The sequence below is a fragment of the Carassius gibelio genome, chromosome B3, assembly GCF_023724105.1.
Source record: "Carassius gibelio isolate Cgi1373 ecotype wild population from Czech Republic chromosome B3, carGib1.2-hapl.c, whole genome shotgun sequence".
Classification (NCBI taxonomy): Eukaryota; Metazoa; Chordata; class Actinopteri; order Cypriniformes; family Cyprinidae; genus Carassius; species Carassius gibelio.
This window is the reverse complement of record NC_068398.1, coordinates 21714931-21735956: the sequence shown is the minus strand read 5'-3', so window position 1 is coordinate 21735956 and position 21026 is coordinate 21714931. Positions and strand designations below refer to the sequence as shown.

The following is a 21026-nucleotide window of genomic DNA, read 5'->3' as shown; positions in this document are numbered from 1 at the left end:
CAAACCTTTACAATTAATCCAGAATGGGGGAGCACGATTAATTTTTAATGAGCCGAAAAGAATACAGGTCACACCTCTGTTTATCAGTTTGCACTGGCTACCAGTAGCTGCTCACATAAAATTCAAGGAATTGATGTTTGCCTACAAAACCACCACTGGCTCTGCACCCCTTTACCTAAATTTGTTACTTAAGACGTATGTTCTGCAAGTGAACGTCGCTTGATGGTGCCATCCTAAAGAAGCACAAAGTCTCTTTTACAGACTTTTAAATGTACTGTTCTCTCCTGGTGGAATGACCTCCCTAACTCAATCCGAGCAGAATCTGCATAAAACACATCTCTTTCATCTCTATTTGGCCCTCTAACTTTAGCACTCACTATTCCAATACTAAAAATTAAAAATAAAAAATAAAAATCCAACTAGCTTTCAAATCTTTTTGTGTTCTATCGGTTTTCTTTTTATTTATTATATTATTTAAAAGCTCTTGCTATGTGTACTGTGTTTAAGCTAACTGTGACTTGTTATAGCACTTGTGTATTATTGCTCTTTTATTGATTTTGATTGCTTGCATTGTCCTCATTTGTAAGTTGCTTTGGATAAAAGCGTCTGCTAAATGACAAAAGGTAAATGTAATGTAAATGTTATTCACTAATGTTCACATCTAACTCCCATTCATATCTCACTGCCCAAAACTACTGCTGAACTGTGCTGAATTGCAGCATGTTATTCATGGATCATTGTTGTGTGGTTAAAGGGATAGTTCACCCAAAAATGAAAATGCTGTCATTAATTCCTCACCCTCGTGTCATTCCAAACCTGTAACACATTCATTTATTTTCGCCAGAACACAACTGAAGATATTTTTGATGAAATCCGTGAGCTTTCTGACTATGCATAAACAGCAGTACAACTACCACATTCAAGACCCAAAAAGGAAGTAAAGACATCATTAAAACAGTCCATGTGACATCAGTGGTTCAACCATAATTTTATGAAGCTACGAGAATCATTTTTATGTGCAAAGAAAACAAAAATAATGACTATATTCAACAATTACTTCTCTTCTGGGTTATGAATTGACTTAGTGGTTTGGAACGAAATGAGGGTGAGTAATTAATAAAACAATATGTGTGTGTGTGTTCTGTGTATATTTATGTATATATAAAGACACACACATACAGTATATATTTTGAAAGTATTTAAATGCATTTAATTGTCTATATTTATATTCATATAATTGATATTATAAATAAATGTATTTAATATATAAACACAATATATTTTACTGAAATATATATGTGTGTGTGTATTTATATACATAATAAATATACACAGTACACACACATATATAATGTAAACAAAAACTTTTATGTTGTATGCGATTAATCATGATTTATCATTTGACAGCACTACATATACATATATTTCACCCAAAAATGCAAATTCTGTCATTAATTACCCACCCTCATGTCATTCCAAACCACTAAGACCTTCAATTCATAACCCAGAAGAGAAGAAATTGTTCAATATAGTCAAAGCAAATCATGATTAAATGTTTGTCAGCATATATATATTAGCTTAATTTCATCTACAAAATTTGTGATAGTCTTAGTCAACAATATCAGCCCTGGTAAACATATATATTTGTAGTATCTTTTGATATCATTCCTATCTTTCTTTATTTTTTAACTTTCACTTTTTTTCAATCCTATAGGCAAATCTAGTGATTATTTCATCTTCAAAACAACTAAACTTCTCGTATCAGTCTGCAATTTAAACACAACTTTACAGACAGACTGTAGTCAGCCAATCAGATTAGAGCTTGCCAGACTGAGGAAGTGTGTGTTTCAGTTGTGTGTATGCAGTGTGTCTCAGACAGTCAGTGAGTCTGTGGGTGGTTCGTAGGCAGGCTGTCTGAAGCCCAGACTGCACGATGGACACACATATGAGGTGTATGTGTTTATTTCTGTGTTATATGTGTGTGTGGTTTGAGCGATCCGTAAATATATTTCAGGCTGACCACTACAAACTCATCAGTTTATTTGTGTTGATTGTTAGGAGCCTGTAAAGATCAAAACAGAGCTGATTTTCTGTTGTGTGTGTTTGTGTGTGTGAGCAGGAGTTTGCGGTGTTGACCAAAGAGCTGAATGTATGTCGGGAGCAGCTGCTGGAGAGAGAAGAGGAGATTGCTGAGCTCAAGGCGGAGAGGAACAATACACGGGTCAGTAACTCCATAACCATAATCTGTGCGTGTGAAACAGACATCACATCCTCTTTATATCCCCTGCCTGTGTTTGTGGTTTTGTATTTAGGGTGTTTGTATTTAATGCAATTTTTTGGCTGAGGTGCGATATCCCACTCCGCACCATATCCATTACTACATACTGTATATAGACTTTTTCACAAGGGCTTTGTCTCAGTAACTAGAGTCAGAAGTCCAGTGACATAAATGTTTTCTTAAGCTAGTTACTAACCCTTAAATGCATCAAATAAAAATTTTCATTTCTTTGTTTCATTCCAGCTTACATTGATTTATATTACTATTGTGTCCAATGAACTGACTATTTTTCTTTGGAATAATGGTGAAAATATTCAGTTTTTGTAGTTTGAGACTTTTTTTTTAAATAATAATAATAATACTCTCCTAAGCAGTGTTGGGGAAAGTTACTTTTAAAATATAATACTTTACAATATTGCATTACTTCCTAAAAAAGTAACTAATTACATTACTTAGCTACTTTTCTATGGAAAGTAATGCGTTATGTTTTTTGTTTTTTTTAGTTTTTAAATCTGGGAAGTTTGTTGCTTTTTTGTTTTTAATTAAAAAAAAGTCTTATTTTACAAATGCAAAAGCCCTTTCACAACAAAAATGAATTAAATACACCTCAGGCTGAAGGAAATATAAATGAATGTCTGTACAGTAGAGGAAGCAGCTCAAACAAATTGCACGAAGAATATGACCGAGGAGAAGAAAGTTCAACACTATCCAGCAATAACAAAAAAGTGCCATGACACAAATGTGCCATTTTTGCTTAGTATATGGTTGAATTGGATCATCAAAGGTCAGTAGTAGCAAAGAATAGAATGGGATTACATACATAAATTATATTTGTCTTATTTAACATATTTAATTATTGCAGGTTTGTAAAATATTTATTCTGAGTTTGCATTTGACTGTTTTTATTCATTTTGAGAAACAATGTCTTTTTTTGCAGGTGAGATGAGTAAATAGATGTCAATGTTTAGTCTAGAGCTACAGTAACATCATGTTCACACAGCACACACAACGCCTCTGCGATTCTCTCAACATGGCAACACGAGAGCTGTCAGTCAAGACATGGGAAGCAAAGTAACTGGTGTTACTTATTTGAAAATGAATTAAAAAGTAATGTGTTACTTTACTAGTTACTTAAAAAAGTAATTTGATTATGTAACTCGCATTACCCTGAACACTTCTCCTAAGAATAATCTCTGGGAGTCGGTCCTTCTCTGGGAAATATCTCCCTGTTTACATTCTTACTTTCTCTGTTTCTTTCCTGTGCCGTCTAGCTGCTGCTGGAGCACCTGGAGTGTCTGGTGTCTCGTCATGAGCGCTCTCTGAGGATGACTGTGGTGAAGAGGCAGGCTCAGTCTCCTGCTGGAGTCTCCAGCGAGGTGGAGGTGCTCAAGGCCCTCAAGTCCCTATTCGAACACCATAAAGCCCTGGACGAAAAGGTCAGCAGCCCCAGCAACTACTCTCTCCTGTCCTACACTGTCAGCATGATGATGAATCCAAATATGTGAAGTTTTCCGAGCACAGCTGTTATTTGATTTCTGTTTTCGTTGTGTTGTGCTGCTTAGTCCTACTCATAATAAAAAAAAAAAAACTAAAAAAACTTGGCCTAAAGCTGCAAAAATGACAAAAAGCACCATCAAAATATGACATAAGTAGCCCATATGACTCATGTGCTGTATTTAAAGTCTTCAAAAGCAATACAGTTGATTGTGTGAAGGGAAATAACAAAATCTAAGCCATTATTTCTCTGGTGCAAAAGTAGTTTCATTTGGTCCATTAAAAACCAAGAAAAAACATAACCTATTCATTCTGTTTTAAGGCACAGCTATCAATGATGCAGGAAACCTTCTCATATTTTTTTAAAGTGCCCCTATTATGGGTAATGCAAGGTTCACAGTTTGGTTTTGGGAGTCCCCAACAACAGGTTGACATGCATGCAAGGTCAACAAACACTTTAATTGTCTTATAATATGCATTTATTATTACCTTAATTGCTCAATGACTCCCAAATAATTCGCTCAACGATTAATTTTTCCAAGCTCCTAATCTGTGGTGATTGGTCTCATTTTAATTTCATCATGCTTGTTACGCCTGATAAAGCAGTGTTTGTGAGCACAGTGCTGCTTTGTGTATAGCGTTATTGTGGAAACCGCAAATTTTTATCGCTCCAAAAGCGGCACCATAGTGGAAAACAATAAACTGCATTTTCATCCAGACCAATGCGAAAAGACCAAAAAGTGAGCAGGCAATATGCTAATGTATCATGTTGACGTTAAAGGGATCATATGATGCTGTTTCAATTTCTCCTTTCTCTTTGGAGTGTTGCAAGCTCTTGGTGCATAAAGAAGATCTGTAAAGTAGCAAAACCAAAGAGATATTCTTTATAAAATTAAGACTCTGCCACGCCCCATTAAAACAGCTCATTCAAACACGCCCCCACATGTCTATGTCACTATGTGGAAATATTTGCGTAATGCCACCCAAATATTCACGCAATGAAAGAAGCCATGGTTACAGTAACCACAGTTAGTGTTGAAGAAGCCATGTCAGGGAGATGCTGTGTGAATCTAGACAAAAGCAAAACCACTTTATTTGACCTTGAAGTAGATTTCCGAGGAGTGCTTGCCGTGATCGGCCAATCACAATGCACTGGGTCAGTTGGCCAATCAGAGCAGAGTATGCTTATTGGAAGGAGGGACTTTGTAGAAAACTACATGTTTGAGAGAGGCGGGGCATAGAAGACCTAAAATAATGTACAGTATTTGAAAAATGATATGTTTTTTGAAAAAATAAATCATGTCAACATATTCTGTTACACCAAATACACAAAATAATGATCTTTTAAAAGAGCATCATATGACCCCTTTAACATGAAACGGCTTTGGATTCGTTTTAAAAACGACTTGTTTTAATGATTTAGAGTGGACTCTTTCATTTAAGAGACAATAACTTTATACACGGTGCACTTTCAGATTTACAATTTTGAAGGATGTTTTCATTCACTTAGAGCTGTGTTTCCCACTGCATGAAAGGCAATTTTCAAAAATCCATAATAGGGACACTTTAACGCTGATATCAGTGTTTAAACAGTCAGACATCTACAGAAATGACTTGGTGTAATTTTTTTGGACAGGTTCTCCCTGTTGATTCATTGTCTATTGTTCTTCTCTTCCTCAGGTGCGTGAGAGATTGCGTGTGGCTTTAGAGAGAGTTTCTGTTCTAGAAGAAGAGCTGGAAGCGTCCACAAATGAGGTGAAAATCATACTTTTGCGATGTATTTTGTACCTCCTTTTCTCTCTGTACGTGGCACACTGGCCTTGAATGCTTAGATTTGTTCGCTATACTTAGGTTCTGTCTTTACGGGATCAGATTAAAAGGAGAGAGCGGGGTTTGGACAATGGAAAGGAGGTGAGTCAGAACTAATTGGATATTGTTTTGAATCTTTTGAATCTTTTTTCTCATGTTCCTCTGTTTTTCACACAGCGTCTCCCGAATGGCCCCTCCTCCATCTTGGATGATGGCGAGATTGACAGACAGAGAGAGGGAGAGATCGAGAGACAGAGAGGAGAGCTTTCACAGTTAAAAGAAAGACTGGCACTCATGTGCAGACAGGTTAGTGTTGCACTGCTGCCTGTAGAGCAGGCATTTTAAGGAATCGTTGGCACACTCTCAACAAGGCAAGTTGATTCAAAAGAAAGCCGCATTCTAGCCAAAGAGAAAATGCAGACCAATAATACAGGGGTGTCCAACCTTCCCCAACATATTGGTCTGGAAGTTTCTAGGAATACTGAAAACCCTTGATTTTCCGATTCAGCTGTGCTTAATTTGGGTTGGAGCTAAACTCTGCAGGAACGTGCCTATTATTTTATTTTAATTATTAAATTATTTAAAGGGTTACTTCACCCAGATAGCAAAATTATGTAATTAATAACTTACCCTCATGTTGTTTCAAATCCGTAAGACCTCCGTTCATCTTCGGGACACAGTTTAAGATATTTTAGATTTAATCCGAGAGCTCTCAGTCCCTCCATTGAAGCTGTGTGTACGGTCTACTGTCCATGTCCAGAAAGGTAAGAAAAACATCATCAAAGTAGTCCATGTGACATCAGAGGGTCCGTTGGAATTTTTTGAAGCATCGAAAATACATTTTGGTCCAAAAATAGCAAAAACGACGACTTTATTCAGCATTGTCTTCTCTTCCGTGTCTGTGTGAGAGAGAGTTCAAATCAAAGCAGTCTGGAAATCCGGTTCGCGAACGAATCATTCAGTTCACCAAATCGAACTGAATCATTTTAAACGGTTCGCATCTCTAATACGCATTAATCCACAAATGACTTAAGCTGTTAACTTGTTTAATGTGTCTGACACTCCCTCTGAGTTAAAACAAACCAATATCCCGGAGTAATGCATGTACTCCAACAGTACACTGACTGAACTGCTGTGAAGAGAGAACTGAAGATGAACACCGAGCCGAGCCAGATAACGAACAAAAGATTGACTCATTCACGAGTCAAGAACCGTTTCTGTCAGACGCGTCCGATTCGTGAACCGAGGAGCTGATTATACTGCGCATGTGTGATTCAGCGTGAAGCAGACCGACACACAGAGCGTCTGAACTGAACTGATTCTTTTGGTGACTGATTCTGAACTGATTCTGTGCTAGTGTTATGAGCGCGGGTAAACCGAAGGCTTGAATCAAGGGCAATCATCGCAAATGACGCCATTACGTCGAGCGCAAAAGAAATGGTGAACCGTTTTCTTCAACCGGTTTATTGAATCGAACTGTCCGAAAGAACTACTGTTGATCCGAACACCGATGCAACCGGTTCTTCACTCGTGAACGAGTCAGTCTATTGTTCGTTATCTGGCTCGGCTCGGGGTTCATCTTCAGTTCTCTCTTCACAGGAGTTCAGTCATTGTACTGTTGGAGTGTATGCATTACTCCGGGATATTGTTTTTTTTTTTAACTCAGAGGGAGTTTCAGCCATATTAAAAAAGTTAACATAAGTCATTTGTGGATTAATGCGTATTAGAGATGCGAACCGTTTAAAACGATTCAGTTCGATTTGGTGAACTGAATGATTCTTTCGCGAACCGGATATCCAGACTGATTTGATTTGAACTCTCTCTCACAACAGACACGGAAGAGAAGACAATGCTGATTTTTGATAGAAGTCATGCTCACCATGACTGCATTTTAAAAGAATTACACACTCAAACAAAAACAAAATAAAATAATAAAAAAAATGTATAAATACTGTATAATGTAATAACATTAATATTCTGAAATGTTAAAATAATAGTTATTTGAAATGTTTTCTACTTTAATATATTTTAAAAGTAATTTCTGTGATGCAAAGCTGAATTTTCAGCATCATTACTCTGGTCTTCAGTGTCATGTTGTCTTTCAGAAATAATTCAGTATGTTTACATGGACAACAATAGTCTGATATTAACACGATTAGGACAGTACTCTGACTTAGAATCTACCATGTAAATAGATATTTCTGATTTCCTTAATCCAGCTAAAGTCATACTTGAAGTAAACACAAATTGAATTGAGGTGTAGAGTATTCCTATTTTAGTCACATTGTCAAAGTACAGTATAGACAAGTACACACCTATTGTAATATACTGCCTACTGCCACATTTTGCGACAGGATACACACAGCAGTGGTCAACCGTTCAAAAGAGTTTTACCCATGGCTCTTACAAATGCGCTCCGAGACATGCAAGTTGTTGTTTTTTTCATTCTGCATCATCAAATTCCATTAACACAGTTCTATCCCACCATTCCTTACTTTGTACTCTCATCCAGTACCTCAGAGTTTGTCGCGGGGGCATTAATTATATGTTGTCGAATGAAAGGGCAGAGGAGGCCTGTTCCTGGAGAATTTGTATCTGGCATTGCCTGTGTAGCGCCCCCTAGCATGTCTAGCTATTATTGTGGAGTACGCTCCCCGAATTCCTATTTATCAAAAAATCTCTCTCTAAATTAATTAATGCACTAAATGTAATTCCCTAATTATCACTTGTTACTGTTTACCTTAATAGCAGCTTCTAATTTATGCAACTTAACTAATGCAAAGTGGTGATGCAATGTCTTTATATCCAAATTAAGGTAAAACACTAATTGTATGTAGGTTTCTCAAATGCTGGGTTAAATTAACAAACTTTTATAGTTTCATTAATATTCCACCCGTTTTAAATGGCTATCAATAATGTAAGTGAAATAAACGTCAATTCACAGATCACTTATCTTAATCAGTAGTGTTAAATACTTTCACTTTAAACCAGTCTATTATAAACTCAATATCTTGCCTCAAGTATCAAAATTATAAATGTCATAAACCCAATGTAATGCAAATCTTCAACAGAAATTCGTTTGAACTATTTACTGGAAAAATAAAATATGTACATAATATATACAGTTCAAATATCAAGTGCAATTCAAATGAAACACAATTAAATAACCCCAAAATTAAAACAAAGCCGGCAAAATGACTAAATGGCCACTCAATGAGATAAAATGAATACCCCAACAGTCATAGGAGGACACGTTGCAGGCCTGAAGTGTGGCTTGGGAGCGGGGAGACCTTAAACACAATGGCCGCTTCGCGCTGTGGCGCAGAAAAAAAAACTCACTGCTGTTGTAGCGCTGACAGGCGTGTCGTCATTCACGCCGCGGCAACGCGATGCTTGCGATGCTGGTGATTGAAGACGTCGTCCGACAGCTATGCAGGGAATGGTTCTGGAGATGAGTGCATTTTTTCAGACGATGCACAAAAAGGCAACCGAGCAGGCTACTCGCTGGCAAAGTCCTTATAACTAAATCGTTCTGACTAGCAGTTCACTCTTTCTCCTCGTGGAAAACTCTGACCGAGTTCCGCAAAACCATAAACTTCACGCTTACACACTGTAAACTTCTATAAAAATGTCTGTAACTCACTCTTCGTGCAGTCTACAAGTACATGTACTATCACAAACATTAACTTGGTGTTTTACCAAATTTCTAACGTGACAGTCACAGCGCGATTCTCACTCCTCTTCCCCAATCTTCTTTCCCCGATCTCTTTCTTCCTCCACCTCGCGACCTCTCACCCCGATTGCTGATTGGATCTTTTTTTCCGGGTATATACATTTTAATTAACTCAATGTTTTAACACACACAAACATTATTTATACATTTTTAACATCATGAAATTTACATTTTAAAGAAAATAAACAAAATAAAAATAATGATTTTAGGAAATATCCAAAATTCCCATAGGGCTACATCCTCCCCTTACTAAATGTCTAAATGTCCTCATTAGACATAAAACAAAATCCCTACATTCCACTATGTAGACTAATTAACCTTTTTTTTTTTTTTTTTTACTATGAGCTCCTAATTATGATCTACATGGAAACCTAATGTTTTCCTAGTTTAATAATTATTCCTCGGTGAACTATGGTAAGTGGTTGCTCACTTGACTTTCCAGGTTCATCATATGTAAGTCTCAATACTGGTTTTATTTGTCTCTTCTCAGTTAATCTTGGTCCAGGTACACTATTAACTTTTGTTTTAGAGCTCAGTTTTTCTTTAGGTGCACAGACAGAATTTCGCCCAGCATCCAGGTCTGTTCCTGAATCATACGAATCTGCCTCTGTCACTGCTTGATCTTCTTCGTCATATTCTATGTTGGACTCTAATTCTTCTGCTGACTGCACAGAATTTGGTTCTATAGCGTCTTCACACGGTGAACAATCTGAGACTCCATCAGACACTTCTATCCTCTTCAGTAGACGTTCCACATAATCCCGGTATGGTATACTGTTATGGTCACACTCCACATCAGATGAGGAATCAGTCATCTCTGAGACTTCTCTTTGCCTCATTATCGGTGGTCTTTGTTTTTTTCGAGTTGAACGTGTTCTGGGTATCACAGTGGTTTCCTCACAGGCTTGCTCCACTGGGATCCTCACAGATTGCCCAATAGGTAATATGTGGTCACGATGGATGGTTCTTATTCCGCCTCTGCCTCCCTCAGGTCTCACACGGAATACAGGTAAGTTTGGCATCTTTCCTACCACTACATGGGGTATGGAACTCCATCGGCTGTCCAGCTTGTGTTTCCCTTTTAGACCGAGATTCTTTAGAAGAACACGATCTCCTCCCTGTATGTTTTGAAAACGGACCTTTTGATCATATGCTCTCTTGTTCCTCAAGTGAGTCTTGTCAGCAGCTTGACTAGCCAGTTGATAGGCTCTGTTCAGGTCCTGTTTCAGGCTTTCAACATACTGAAAATGATTCCTCTCCTGAGTTCCATCTTTTGAAGTTTCAAAGCACAGGTCTACAGGCAGTCTAGCTTCCCTACCGAACATTAAGTAGTACGGAGAGTATCCCGTTGCATCACTTTTTGTGCTGTTGTACGCATGCACTAATGAAGCTACATGCTGACTCCAGGATCTCTTCTTCTCTTGCCCTAATGTAGCCAACATAGAGAGCAGCGTACGGTTGAACCGCTCCGGCTGGGGGTCCCCTTGAGTGTGATACGGAGTCGTTCGTGATTTCCGTATGCCCAAAGTTGTCAGCAGTTCTCTTATCAGTCTCGACTCAAAATCTCTTCCCTGATCAGAATGAATCCTAACAGGTAGGCCATAGTGAATGAAAAACTTTTCAACTAGGATCTTAGCTACTGTCAGGGCTTTCTGATTCTTTGCAGGAAAGGCCTGTGCATATCTGGTATAGTGATCGGTCACAACCAGGATGTTACTAATGCCCCTGGAATCGGGCTCCATTGACAAAAAGTCAATACACACAAGGTCCATAGGACCACTACTGGTGATTTGGTGTAGAGAGGCAGCTTTCTTGGCAGGTGTTTTACAAGTAATGCACAGTCCACAATTCCTCACATACTCCTCTGCATCATGAGCCATTTTGGGCCAGTAGAATCTTGCTCTTAGGAGTTGCGTTACCCTCTCCACACCTAAATGGCCCATGTCATCATGAAGAGAGTGCAACACGGCTTCTCTGAACTCAGCAGGCAGCACAAGCTGTAATGCCTCCTCTGCATCTTTCTTGCTTGCTCTGTACAGAAGTCCATCTCTTCTCACAAGTCTGCCAACTTCCCTCTTCATCAGTAGCATCTCTGGGTCTAAGTCTTTGTTGCTAGGCCAAACTCCCTGTTTCAATGCCTCAATCACCCGTCTGATCACAGTATCCCTCTTCTGGGCAGTCATCAAGTCAGCTTTTGATAGTTGTTCCAGTGAGCTGAGGTGTAACTGAGACGGAAATGAATACACGTCCGGTATACAGGCTGGCGAAGCTCCTAATTGTTCCACATATCTGGGGGACGAATTTGGAGATACAGCCACTTCCAACCGCCGGCATATGGACTTCACTTCATTCTGAGACATGTCATCCCACTCACCGTCTTCAGGTAAGTTGCGAGACAGCAAGTCAGCGTCAATGTTTGCTTTTCCAGGCCTATATTTTACTTCGAAGTCATAAGTGGCCAGGGCTGCAAGCCAACGATGACCTGTCGCGTTGAGTTTGGCCGTTGTAAGTACGTAAGTCAGCGGGTTATTGTCGGTGCATACAGTGAACTTGACTCCATAAAGGTAGTCATGAAATTTATCCACGACAGCCCATTTCAACGCAAGGAACTCTAGCTGATGTACAGGGTATCGCTGTTCAGAAGAGCTCAACTTTCTGCTGGCAAACGCCACCGGTCTTAACCCTTCTGGATGTTCCTGATACAGTACGGCACCAAGCCCTTTGAAACTTGCATCAGTGTGTAGAACATATGGCTTATTGGCATCAGCAAATGCCAGTACCGGTGCATTGAGCAGACACTGAATGATACGATTGAATGCATCCGTGCAGGACTGATCCCATCGGTCACTGAATGGTTCTGAGTCTTTAAAATATGTCTTGGTCTTGTCTGGGGTTTGCTTCCTTCCACGCTGGGTGGGTGCATAACCCTTTGTCAGTTCAGTGAGGGGCCTAACAATCACAGAGTAGTTTGCTATAAAGCGTCGATAATACCCACAGAAACCTAGAAAAGACCGCAATGACTTAAGGTCTGTGGGCATAGGCCACCTAGCGACTGCCTCTAGCTTTTCAGGGTCAGTAGCAACACCATCAGCGGACACTATGTGACCCACATACTTAACCCTGGGTTGACAAAATTGACACTTGTCAAGGGAGAGTTTTAGCCCTACCTCTTCAAGCCTATCTAACACTCGCATGAGGCGTTCTTCGTGTTCTTCTAAAGAACGTCCAAAGACTATGAGATCATCCAAATAAACTAACACCTGAAGGAGATTCATATCGCCGACAGCTTTCTCCATAAGTCTTTGGAACGTCGCAGGCGCTCCAGTTATGCCTTGGGGCATCCTTTCAAATTGAAAAAATCCAAGGGGACAAATGAAGGCGGTTTTTTCTTTGTCCTCCTCCGCCATGGCGATCTGGTAGTAGCCACTACGTAAATCAAGGACAGAAAACCATTTGCTCCCAGTTAAACAATCCAACGCATCGTCTATGCGAGGAGTCGTGTACTGATCTGGAATTGTCCGCCTATTAAGGGTCCTATAGTCAACACACATTCTGATACGCCCAGTCTTTTTTCTGGCAATCACAATTGGTGATGCATATTGGCTACGTGACTCCTTAATTATACCAGCCTTTAACAACTCTTGCAAGTGCTGACGAACATCGTCAATATCTGCAGGAGCTAAACGTCTTGAACGTTCTCTGAATGGCTTTGCATCGGTCATCCTGATATGGTGTTCCACATCCTTTGCCAGGCCAACATCCCATTCAGACAATGAGAATACGTTTGCTCGCTTACATAACTTTTGACGGAGTCGTGCTTTCCATTGTAATGGTATGGGCGAGTCGCCAAACTGGATCAGTTGCGGGTCTAACTCTGGTACAGTCGCGGCCTCAGTTTCAACTTTCAGAGATGGAATGACTGGATCAACGTGACACAGCTGGCCTAAGACAGTTCCAACTGGAATGACGGTGTCTTTCATTGACTCATTCTGGATAAGGATAGTGAGGTGATCATCCACTGCAGTACCATGCACGACCATAGGCTGCAGCAGTACTCCGGATGGTAATGGAGCGGTGGGTGATGCCTCAACCATTAACATGTCTTTACCCAGAGGCCTCTTCAACTCCACTTCACAGATGGCGCAGCATTCACCACCAGGAGGTAAGGTTAGTGAGCCTGGACCCATCCACTTCACACATGCAACTTCATCCTCTTCACCCTCAGTTGTTGGTTTGTCTGTGTGACAAATGGAGTTCTTTGCCTTTATGCCAAGGGTCTGTGCAATGTCCACTCCTGTGGTCTCCTTGCAGAGCATAGACAGTCTCTGGAACAGGTTTGCATTTGTTCCTAGGATCACAGGGGTCTTTTCAGGACTTTTTGAACTTGGGCAAATCAGAGCAAGGACGGAAAGTGTCTCTTTTGCCCCGGTAACCTTCTCTGGAAATTCCATCTCCACTACGACATATCCCAGGTAGGGGTAACTGGTTTCGCTTAAACCCCATATTGCCAACCCTGACACTGGCTGGATTGGGACATCAGGTAAGTGGTGCTCATACCAGGGCTCGAAGATAATTGTGATTTGAGAGCCACTATCCAGAAGTGCATCACAGTGCTGGCCATTTATCTTCACTGGGATGATGGAACAGGGCCCGATCAATCCTGGAGGAATGCCTCTTTCAAGGGTGGTTACTTCGCTTTTCTTAGCTGAGCACACGGTGTGACAATCACCTGATGCTTGAGAAGATAGATCACCCTGTTTAGCTTTCTTTAGAGCGTGTATCAGCTTTCGAATAACTTTGGCCTGATTCTCAGCATTCTGGCATTTGGCAGAGTAATGGCCGTTTTCACCACAGCGATAACAAAAGTTCCCATCCGAGTCGTTAGATGGTTGCTTTCTATTTTCACTATGGGTTTGTCTTGATGGCTCTACTCGAAGAACTGAAGTAGGGGATTCAGAGACTTTTAGCTTATGGCTTGTCATTTGCTTTTGCAAGTTTTTCACTTGTTTTCTTAAAACAGCTACCTCACTATCACTACCTATCTCTGGAGTGTGCATCTTTGTCATTAACACAGGTCCTTTGCTATCTGCTCCTACCTTGTTAGGCACAGTACTCATGGCAGTGAACATCGACTTGAGTTCTTGAATTTCTGTTCTCAAACGCTCAACATCATCCTGTCTATTGTCTGTAGCAGGGTTTGTGTGAACTCTCTGAACAGAGGTGTTCAGCTTCGTCCTTGATGACTCGTACTCTTCTTCACTTCTGATCTCACTCAGCAGTTCCAAGAATGATGGAGGATTTTCCTTCCTCTCCCTGAGTTTGAGCTGGACAAGCATCATATCGGAGTGAATAGCACCTCTCAGCAGCTGCTCCACTCGAGCACGGTCAGCACGGCTTGTAGGGAGACCTCCGCGACGAACTACCTTGGTCAATGACAACTCTATGCGCCTAAGAAAGTCAGACAACTTTTCCTTTGGTTGCTGCTGTAGCAATCTAAAGGCAAAATACAGGTCTTCGCCGGTCTCAGCAGACCCAAAAGCACTCTCAAGGGCTTCTAAACACAGAGCAGGACTAACCTCTGGATCAGCAGTCCGCACAGCCTTTACAACAGCTAGCGCAGGACCTTTCAGACTTTCCATGATACGTCGTCGTTTCTCCTTAGTGGAACACTCGCTCTCCTCGACCATCAGACGTGCATGTTCTAACCAATGCTCAAGAGACTCTTCTCCAACTGGAGTTGGCAAGGTACCGGAGAACACTCTCAGACGACGGTAACTACTGTTGTCACCTGATGGTGTCCCCATCTTAGTCAACAAATCACCCACCGCACGAATAATAGACTCTGCTGAGCCACTCTCAGGAGGTTCTTCGAACAGACTCTTAAACGGAGTCGACGGATTATGACTTTCAGAAGCAATAACAATCATCCATTTTTTCATCTTGCCCTCTGGCAACAATTCAGGAGGGACTTTGGTGGGGTCCACTGTCTCTTTACACTCGCATAGCACCCTGTGGCTATCCAGCTTCAGACTAACAGTCCGTCCTCTTACTCGCACTCGCCCTAAGGCTTTGATAGTTCCTAGAGCTTCTTCAATCTGGGCATTTGCAACGTCTTCTGGAATCAGTACCATGAGGGAATGTGCATCATCCAGCTCTTCTCTTCTGCACCAGTCTTTGAGCTCTTGAACTAATTCTGCAGTGCTACACTTAGCCTCCATTTTCTTTTGGGTTTTTTAGCTTAAACTATTTGACTTATTTTTTATTTTATTTTTTTAAATAGCTAATAAATAAAATCCAAGCTAATTGTCAACAGATATTACCTTAATTTAGCGTATTAAGTATCTTATGAAAATTTACTTAAGAAACTCTCAACAATTTAACAGCTAACGCTATTAGCATCAAATTACAAATTAGTTGATTGCATTAATTATTGATCCCGGACGAGCCCCCATTTTATGTAGCGCCCCCTAGCATGTCTAGCTATTATTGTGGAGTACGCTCCCCGAATTCCTATTTATCAAAAAATCTCTCTCTAAATTAATTAATGCACTAAATGTAATTCCCTAATTATCACTTGTTACTGTTTACCTTAATAGCAGCTTCTAATTTATGCAACTTAACTAATGCAAAGTGGTGATGCAATGTCTTTATATCCAAATTAAGGTAAAACACTAATTGTATGTAGGTTTCTCAAATGCTGGGTTAAATTAACAAACTTTTATAGTTTCATTAATATTCCACCCGTTTTAAATGGCTATCAATAATGTAAGTGAAATAAACGTCAATTCACAGATCACTTATCTTAATCAGTAGTGTTAAATACTTTCACTTTAAACCAGTCTATTATAAACTCAATATCTTGCCTCAAGTATCAAAATTATAAATGTCATAAACCCAATGTAATGCAAATCTTCAACAGAAATTCGTTTGAACTATTTACTGGAAAAATAAAATATGTACATAATATATACAGTTCAAATATCAAGTGCAATTCAAATGAAACACAATTAAATAACCCCAAAATTAAAACAAAGCCGGCAAAATGACTAAATGGCCACTCAATGAGATAAAATGAATACCCCAACAGTCATAGGAGGACACGTTGCAGGCCTGAAGTGTGGCTTGGGAGCGGGGAGACCTTAAACACAATGGCCGCTTCGCGCTGTGGCGCAGAAAAAAAAACTCACTGCTGTTGTAGCGCTGACAGGCGTGTCGTCATTCACGCCGCGGCAACGCGATGCTTGCGATGCTGGTGATTGAAGACGTCGTCCGACAGCTATGCAGGGAATGGTTCTGGAGATGAGTGCATTTTTTCAGACGATGCACAAAAAGGCAACCGAGCAGGCTACTCGCTGGCAAAGTCCTTATAACTAAATCGTTCTGACTAGCAGTTCACTCTTTCTCCTCGTGGAAAACTCTGACCGAGTTCCGCAAAACCATAAACTTCACGCTTACACACTGTAAACTTCTATAAAAATGTCTGTAACTCACTCTTCGTGCAGTCTACAAGTACATGTACTATCACAAACATTAACTTGGTGTTTTACCAAATTTCTAACGTGACAGTCACAGCGCGATTCTCACTCCTCTTCCCCAATCTTCTTTCCCCGATCTCTTTCTTCCTCCACCTCGCGACCTCTCACCCCGATTGCTGATTGGATCTTTTTTTTCCGGGTATATACATTTTAATTAACTCAATGTTTTAACACACACAAACATTATTTATACATTTTTAACATCATGAAATTTACATTTTAAAGAAAATAAACAAAATAAAAATAATGATTTTAGGAAATATCCAAAATTCCCATAGGGCTACACCTGTTTGCATGTATTGCATGAAAAATAATTAACTGCACTTGAAGTTAAAAATAAAACACCTAAAACTGTATATGGTACTATAACCAAACTACGTCGGATGGCATCATTTTGGGGAGTAAAATGTGTGCCATTAATCAAACTATGTACTATAATATATAAAACAGGAACATGAAAGGAATATTCTAAAAGCAACTCGTGTAAACACCTTAATCATAATATGGTCTTATTCAGAATAGGGTCATTACCGTATTTTTCGGACTATAAGTCGCACCTGAGTATAAGTCGCATCAGTCCAAAAATACGTCATGATGAAGAAAAAAACATATATAAGTCGCATCGGACTATAAGTCGCATTTATTTAGAACCAAGAACCAAGAGAAAACATTACCATCTACAGGCGCGAGAGGGCGCTCTATGTCTTCAGTGTAGGCTACAGGATTACCGAGCAGCATAGAGCGCCCTCTCGTGGCTGGAGACGGTAATATTTTCTATTGGTTCGTTTCTCTTGGTTCATTTCTCTCAGTTCATGTCAAATTAATTTTGATAAATAAGTCGCACCTGACTATAAGTCGCAGGACCAGGCAAACTATGAAAAAAAGTGTGACTTATAGTCTGGAAAATACGGTAATTAGATTACTGATGTCCATGTGAACTTACTCATTATAATATGCACAAATGGTGCTCAAGAAACTATCGCTATCAGTGTTGATAGCAGTTGCTTCTTAATATTTTTGTGGTAACACTTTATTTTAAGGCCCAGTTCTCACTATTAAATACTGCTTATTAGCATGCATATTACTAGCATACTAGCCTTTTATTAGTTCTTATGAAATACTGTAAGTTATTAAGTACTAAAATCCCTTATTCTGCATGACTATTTTAGATACCTTAATCGTACTCTATACCTGAACTTAAAAACTACCTTACCTAACTATTAATAAGCAGCAAATTAGCAGCTTGTTTAAAGGGTTAGTTAAGCCAAAAATGAAAATTCTGTCATTAATTACTCATCCTCATGTCGTTGCAAAGCTGCAAGACACACACACACAAGGTATTGACAGTGTCCAAATCAGTGACATATGAGGTTTCATGATGGTTAGAATACTGTCTTAGAAACAAGTTGGGTTTTGAAACAGAGCTTATACGTGTTTGTGTATGATACGTATATAATGTTCACAGACACAGGAATGAAATACGGGACAGACGGGGTGGGAGAAGACCTACAGTATGAAACACTCAAAGCACTCACACTTTCTGGATGAGAAGGTTCCAGTTAGTCTGGCATTCCTATGGTTGCCATAGAGATACAGAATGAGAGGAGATGCTGAGCGAAAGACTGTCTCAGATTCTGCCCTCTGGTGGATGGACGCAGCATTCCCAAATGTAAAAAAAAAAAAAGAAAGGACAGAGGGAGAAACTGCTACTGGAATGCATCCAAGTTACATTGGCTGGTTTTTGTGTTTGCATGCGTTCGTGCGCACATGCTAACGTCTGAGCCTTGTCTCCCATGCGCAGGTTGGAGAGATCGAGGAGCAGCTGACTACCGCCAGGAGGGAATTAGCTAAATCTGAGGAAGCCAATCAGAAGCTTCAGAGGGACGTGAAAGAGGTGGGTCAGAGGTTAAGTTCTCATTGAGAGTGCTCCAAAACAAAATCAAGAGCCCTATATCACGCAACCATGGTTTTGCTGTCATCCCGCCTCCCTTCCCATTTAGACGGGTTTCCTGCCACGATGCAGTGATTAATTGCCGGTAAAGTGCTCCAGTTGTTGATGGGTGTGCCTGTCAGCCAGAGCGAGATCAGTCATACTGCCGACAAAATAATCAGCTGTCTACCTGACATTCCTCACGGAAGAAGTCTAGTTTTCTGTATAACAGTACAGAAGCACGCTGTATTCTCCTGCGGTAACACAAAGACTTGCCAATTTGGCAGCGGCGCCCGTTTCATGTCACAGACTCGCTACTTATGGAATTTTCCGGAATTGCCGGCAGCTTCCGTGCTGGCTTGGCGTCCTATTTACGTTGGATGCCTTGAGCAGATTTTTGCTTATGATCTGCTTCCACTGTCATAAAGTAAAATCTTGATAATGGCGAGTGAAGGGTGTTTTCCTCATTTCCCAAGACACTTTGCCTTTCGTTCTTTGCGCTACACTCGTCTTTCGTTGCCTTTTTTCTTCCTCCCTCATAGCAATTATGTAATATTAAATACAGCTCTTTTGGTTTCGCAGTAACTGTTTATAGTCAGCTCCATTTGAAGTAAACAGTTACGGTGCTGTCTAGACAGACGCCCGACTGTAATAATGTTACCGAATGGTCTGATTGTGATCGTTTAGTGTGCGTTTGTGCCTCTGCAATCAGTTAGCCATATGTTGTTGTCTTTGATTCTTTTTGACGCTTTCTGTCTTTTATCTCAAATTTCTCCACCCCCTCAACCTCAGGCGCTGTGTCAAAGAGAGGACATGGAGGAAAGAATCACCACCTTGGAACGCAGGTAAACTAGACCAGATCTCACAGCTGTTTTGTCGCACTTCTGAATGACACACAGATAGAGTCGCAGTTTTGGTTTGTCAAGCGCCCTGCAGATCCTCACCGTGTGTGTTTCTGTCTGTAGGTACCTCAGCGCCCAGAGGGAGGCAACCTCTCTCCATGACATCAAAGACAAGCTGGAGAACGAGCTTGCCAGCAAAGAGTCTTTATACAGACAGGTACAAAAGAAAAATCATGTACAGACACACATGAAAGGTGTAACTATTGAAGGATCATTTAACAGCGTGTTCATCGGCAGGAGTCTCTGGGGGTTATTCTCAGGGTATGGCGCCACTTGTGCCTGAAGATTTAGTGTTTCATCTAAAAACATTTCAAGACTTTTCTTTCTTTTCAATGAATTTTCAAGAAATCCTTCACATTTGAACATCTCAAGGTATATTGGGCTATAACCACCATAGAGAGCCACTGTTGGCCCCTCCAGTATTCAGATTAATGGTCAACAAATAGCCTTGTTGCTAACCACAACATCAAACTATGATGTTTTTTCATAAATCTATTAAATATATTTAGATTAACTCTGAATTCAATGATTTTAATTTAAAGGTTTACATTAAATATAATTTGAAATAACATTCAAATGTTGTGGGTTGGTAAGATTTTTAAATGGTTATTAAATAAAAGCTCTTTTGCTCACCAAAGCTAAATTTATTTGACCAAAGGTCTGTATAAAAATATGTATGACCAAATTATTATTTCAATTTAAAATAACTTTTTTTAGTTTTCTATTTGAATATATTTATGGGGCCAAGTTTTTTATTTTATTATTTAAATTAATGTTAAAGACAGTTGTATTGCTTAATATTTTTGTGAAAACCATGCTACATTTTTTTCAGGATTTGTTGATAAATAGGAAGAACAAACTTTATTTTCAACTAATGAAAAAGTATTTACTGTCCCCTTCAATTTAATTCATCCTTACTAAATAAAAAAGTATTAATTTCTTTCATAAAAACTTGTGAAGGCTTTTAAAATGTAATGGTTATAAATGGGCACATGCAAACTGATTAATATTCTGATATCAAAAAACGTATTTTATTTTATTATCACAGACGAATGTTTCCTGAAATTAATTTTCTACCTTTTTTCTTTCTTTTTTTTATCTGATTAAAGCTGATTTGTATATTTGCACAAAGCCTTTTCCCGTCAGATCTTTAAGCTAAACAGATCTCGCAGTAGGAGATGTATTTATAGTAAATAGAGATGCTCTGCAGATTTACACATTCTTAGCTAAAGGAACCACATGACAGTATTACTGCACCTAAATTGCTATTGGCATTTAAATCTAACTGAATTTATTTTGATGTTTTAAAGGCCTGTGGGGTGAGGTCTGTAATTGTGACTACAAG

The 21026-nt window shown here is 39.6% G+C and overlaps 1 protein-coding gene across 1 annotated transcript in view; it reads left to right on the top strand.

Annotated features, from left to right (window-relative positions):
• Positions 1-2098: 2098 nt before the first annotated feature.
• Positions 2099-21026, top strand: part of LOC127952482 (liprin-alpha-3-like) — a 38941-nt gene continuing 20013 nt past the window's right edge. The window contains exons 1-8 of the mRNA XM_052550960.1: positions 2099-2221; positions 3550-3714; positions 5453-5527; positions 5624-5683; positions 5759-5887; positions 18651-18743; positions 19572-19624; positions 19745-19838. Coding sequence (XP_052406920.1) covers positions 3604-3714; positions 5453-5527; positions 5624-5683; positions 5759-5887; positions 18651-18743; positions 19572-19624; positions 19745-19838 — 615 coding nt within the window. The 5' untranslated portion in view covers positions 2099-2221; positions 3550-3603. The remainder of the gene's footprint in view (positions 2222-3549; positions 3715-5452; positions 5528-5623; positions 5684-5758; positions 5888-18650; positions 18744-19571; positions 19625-19744; positions 19839-21026) is intronic.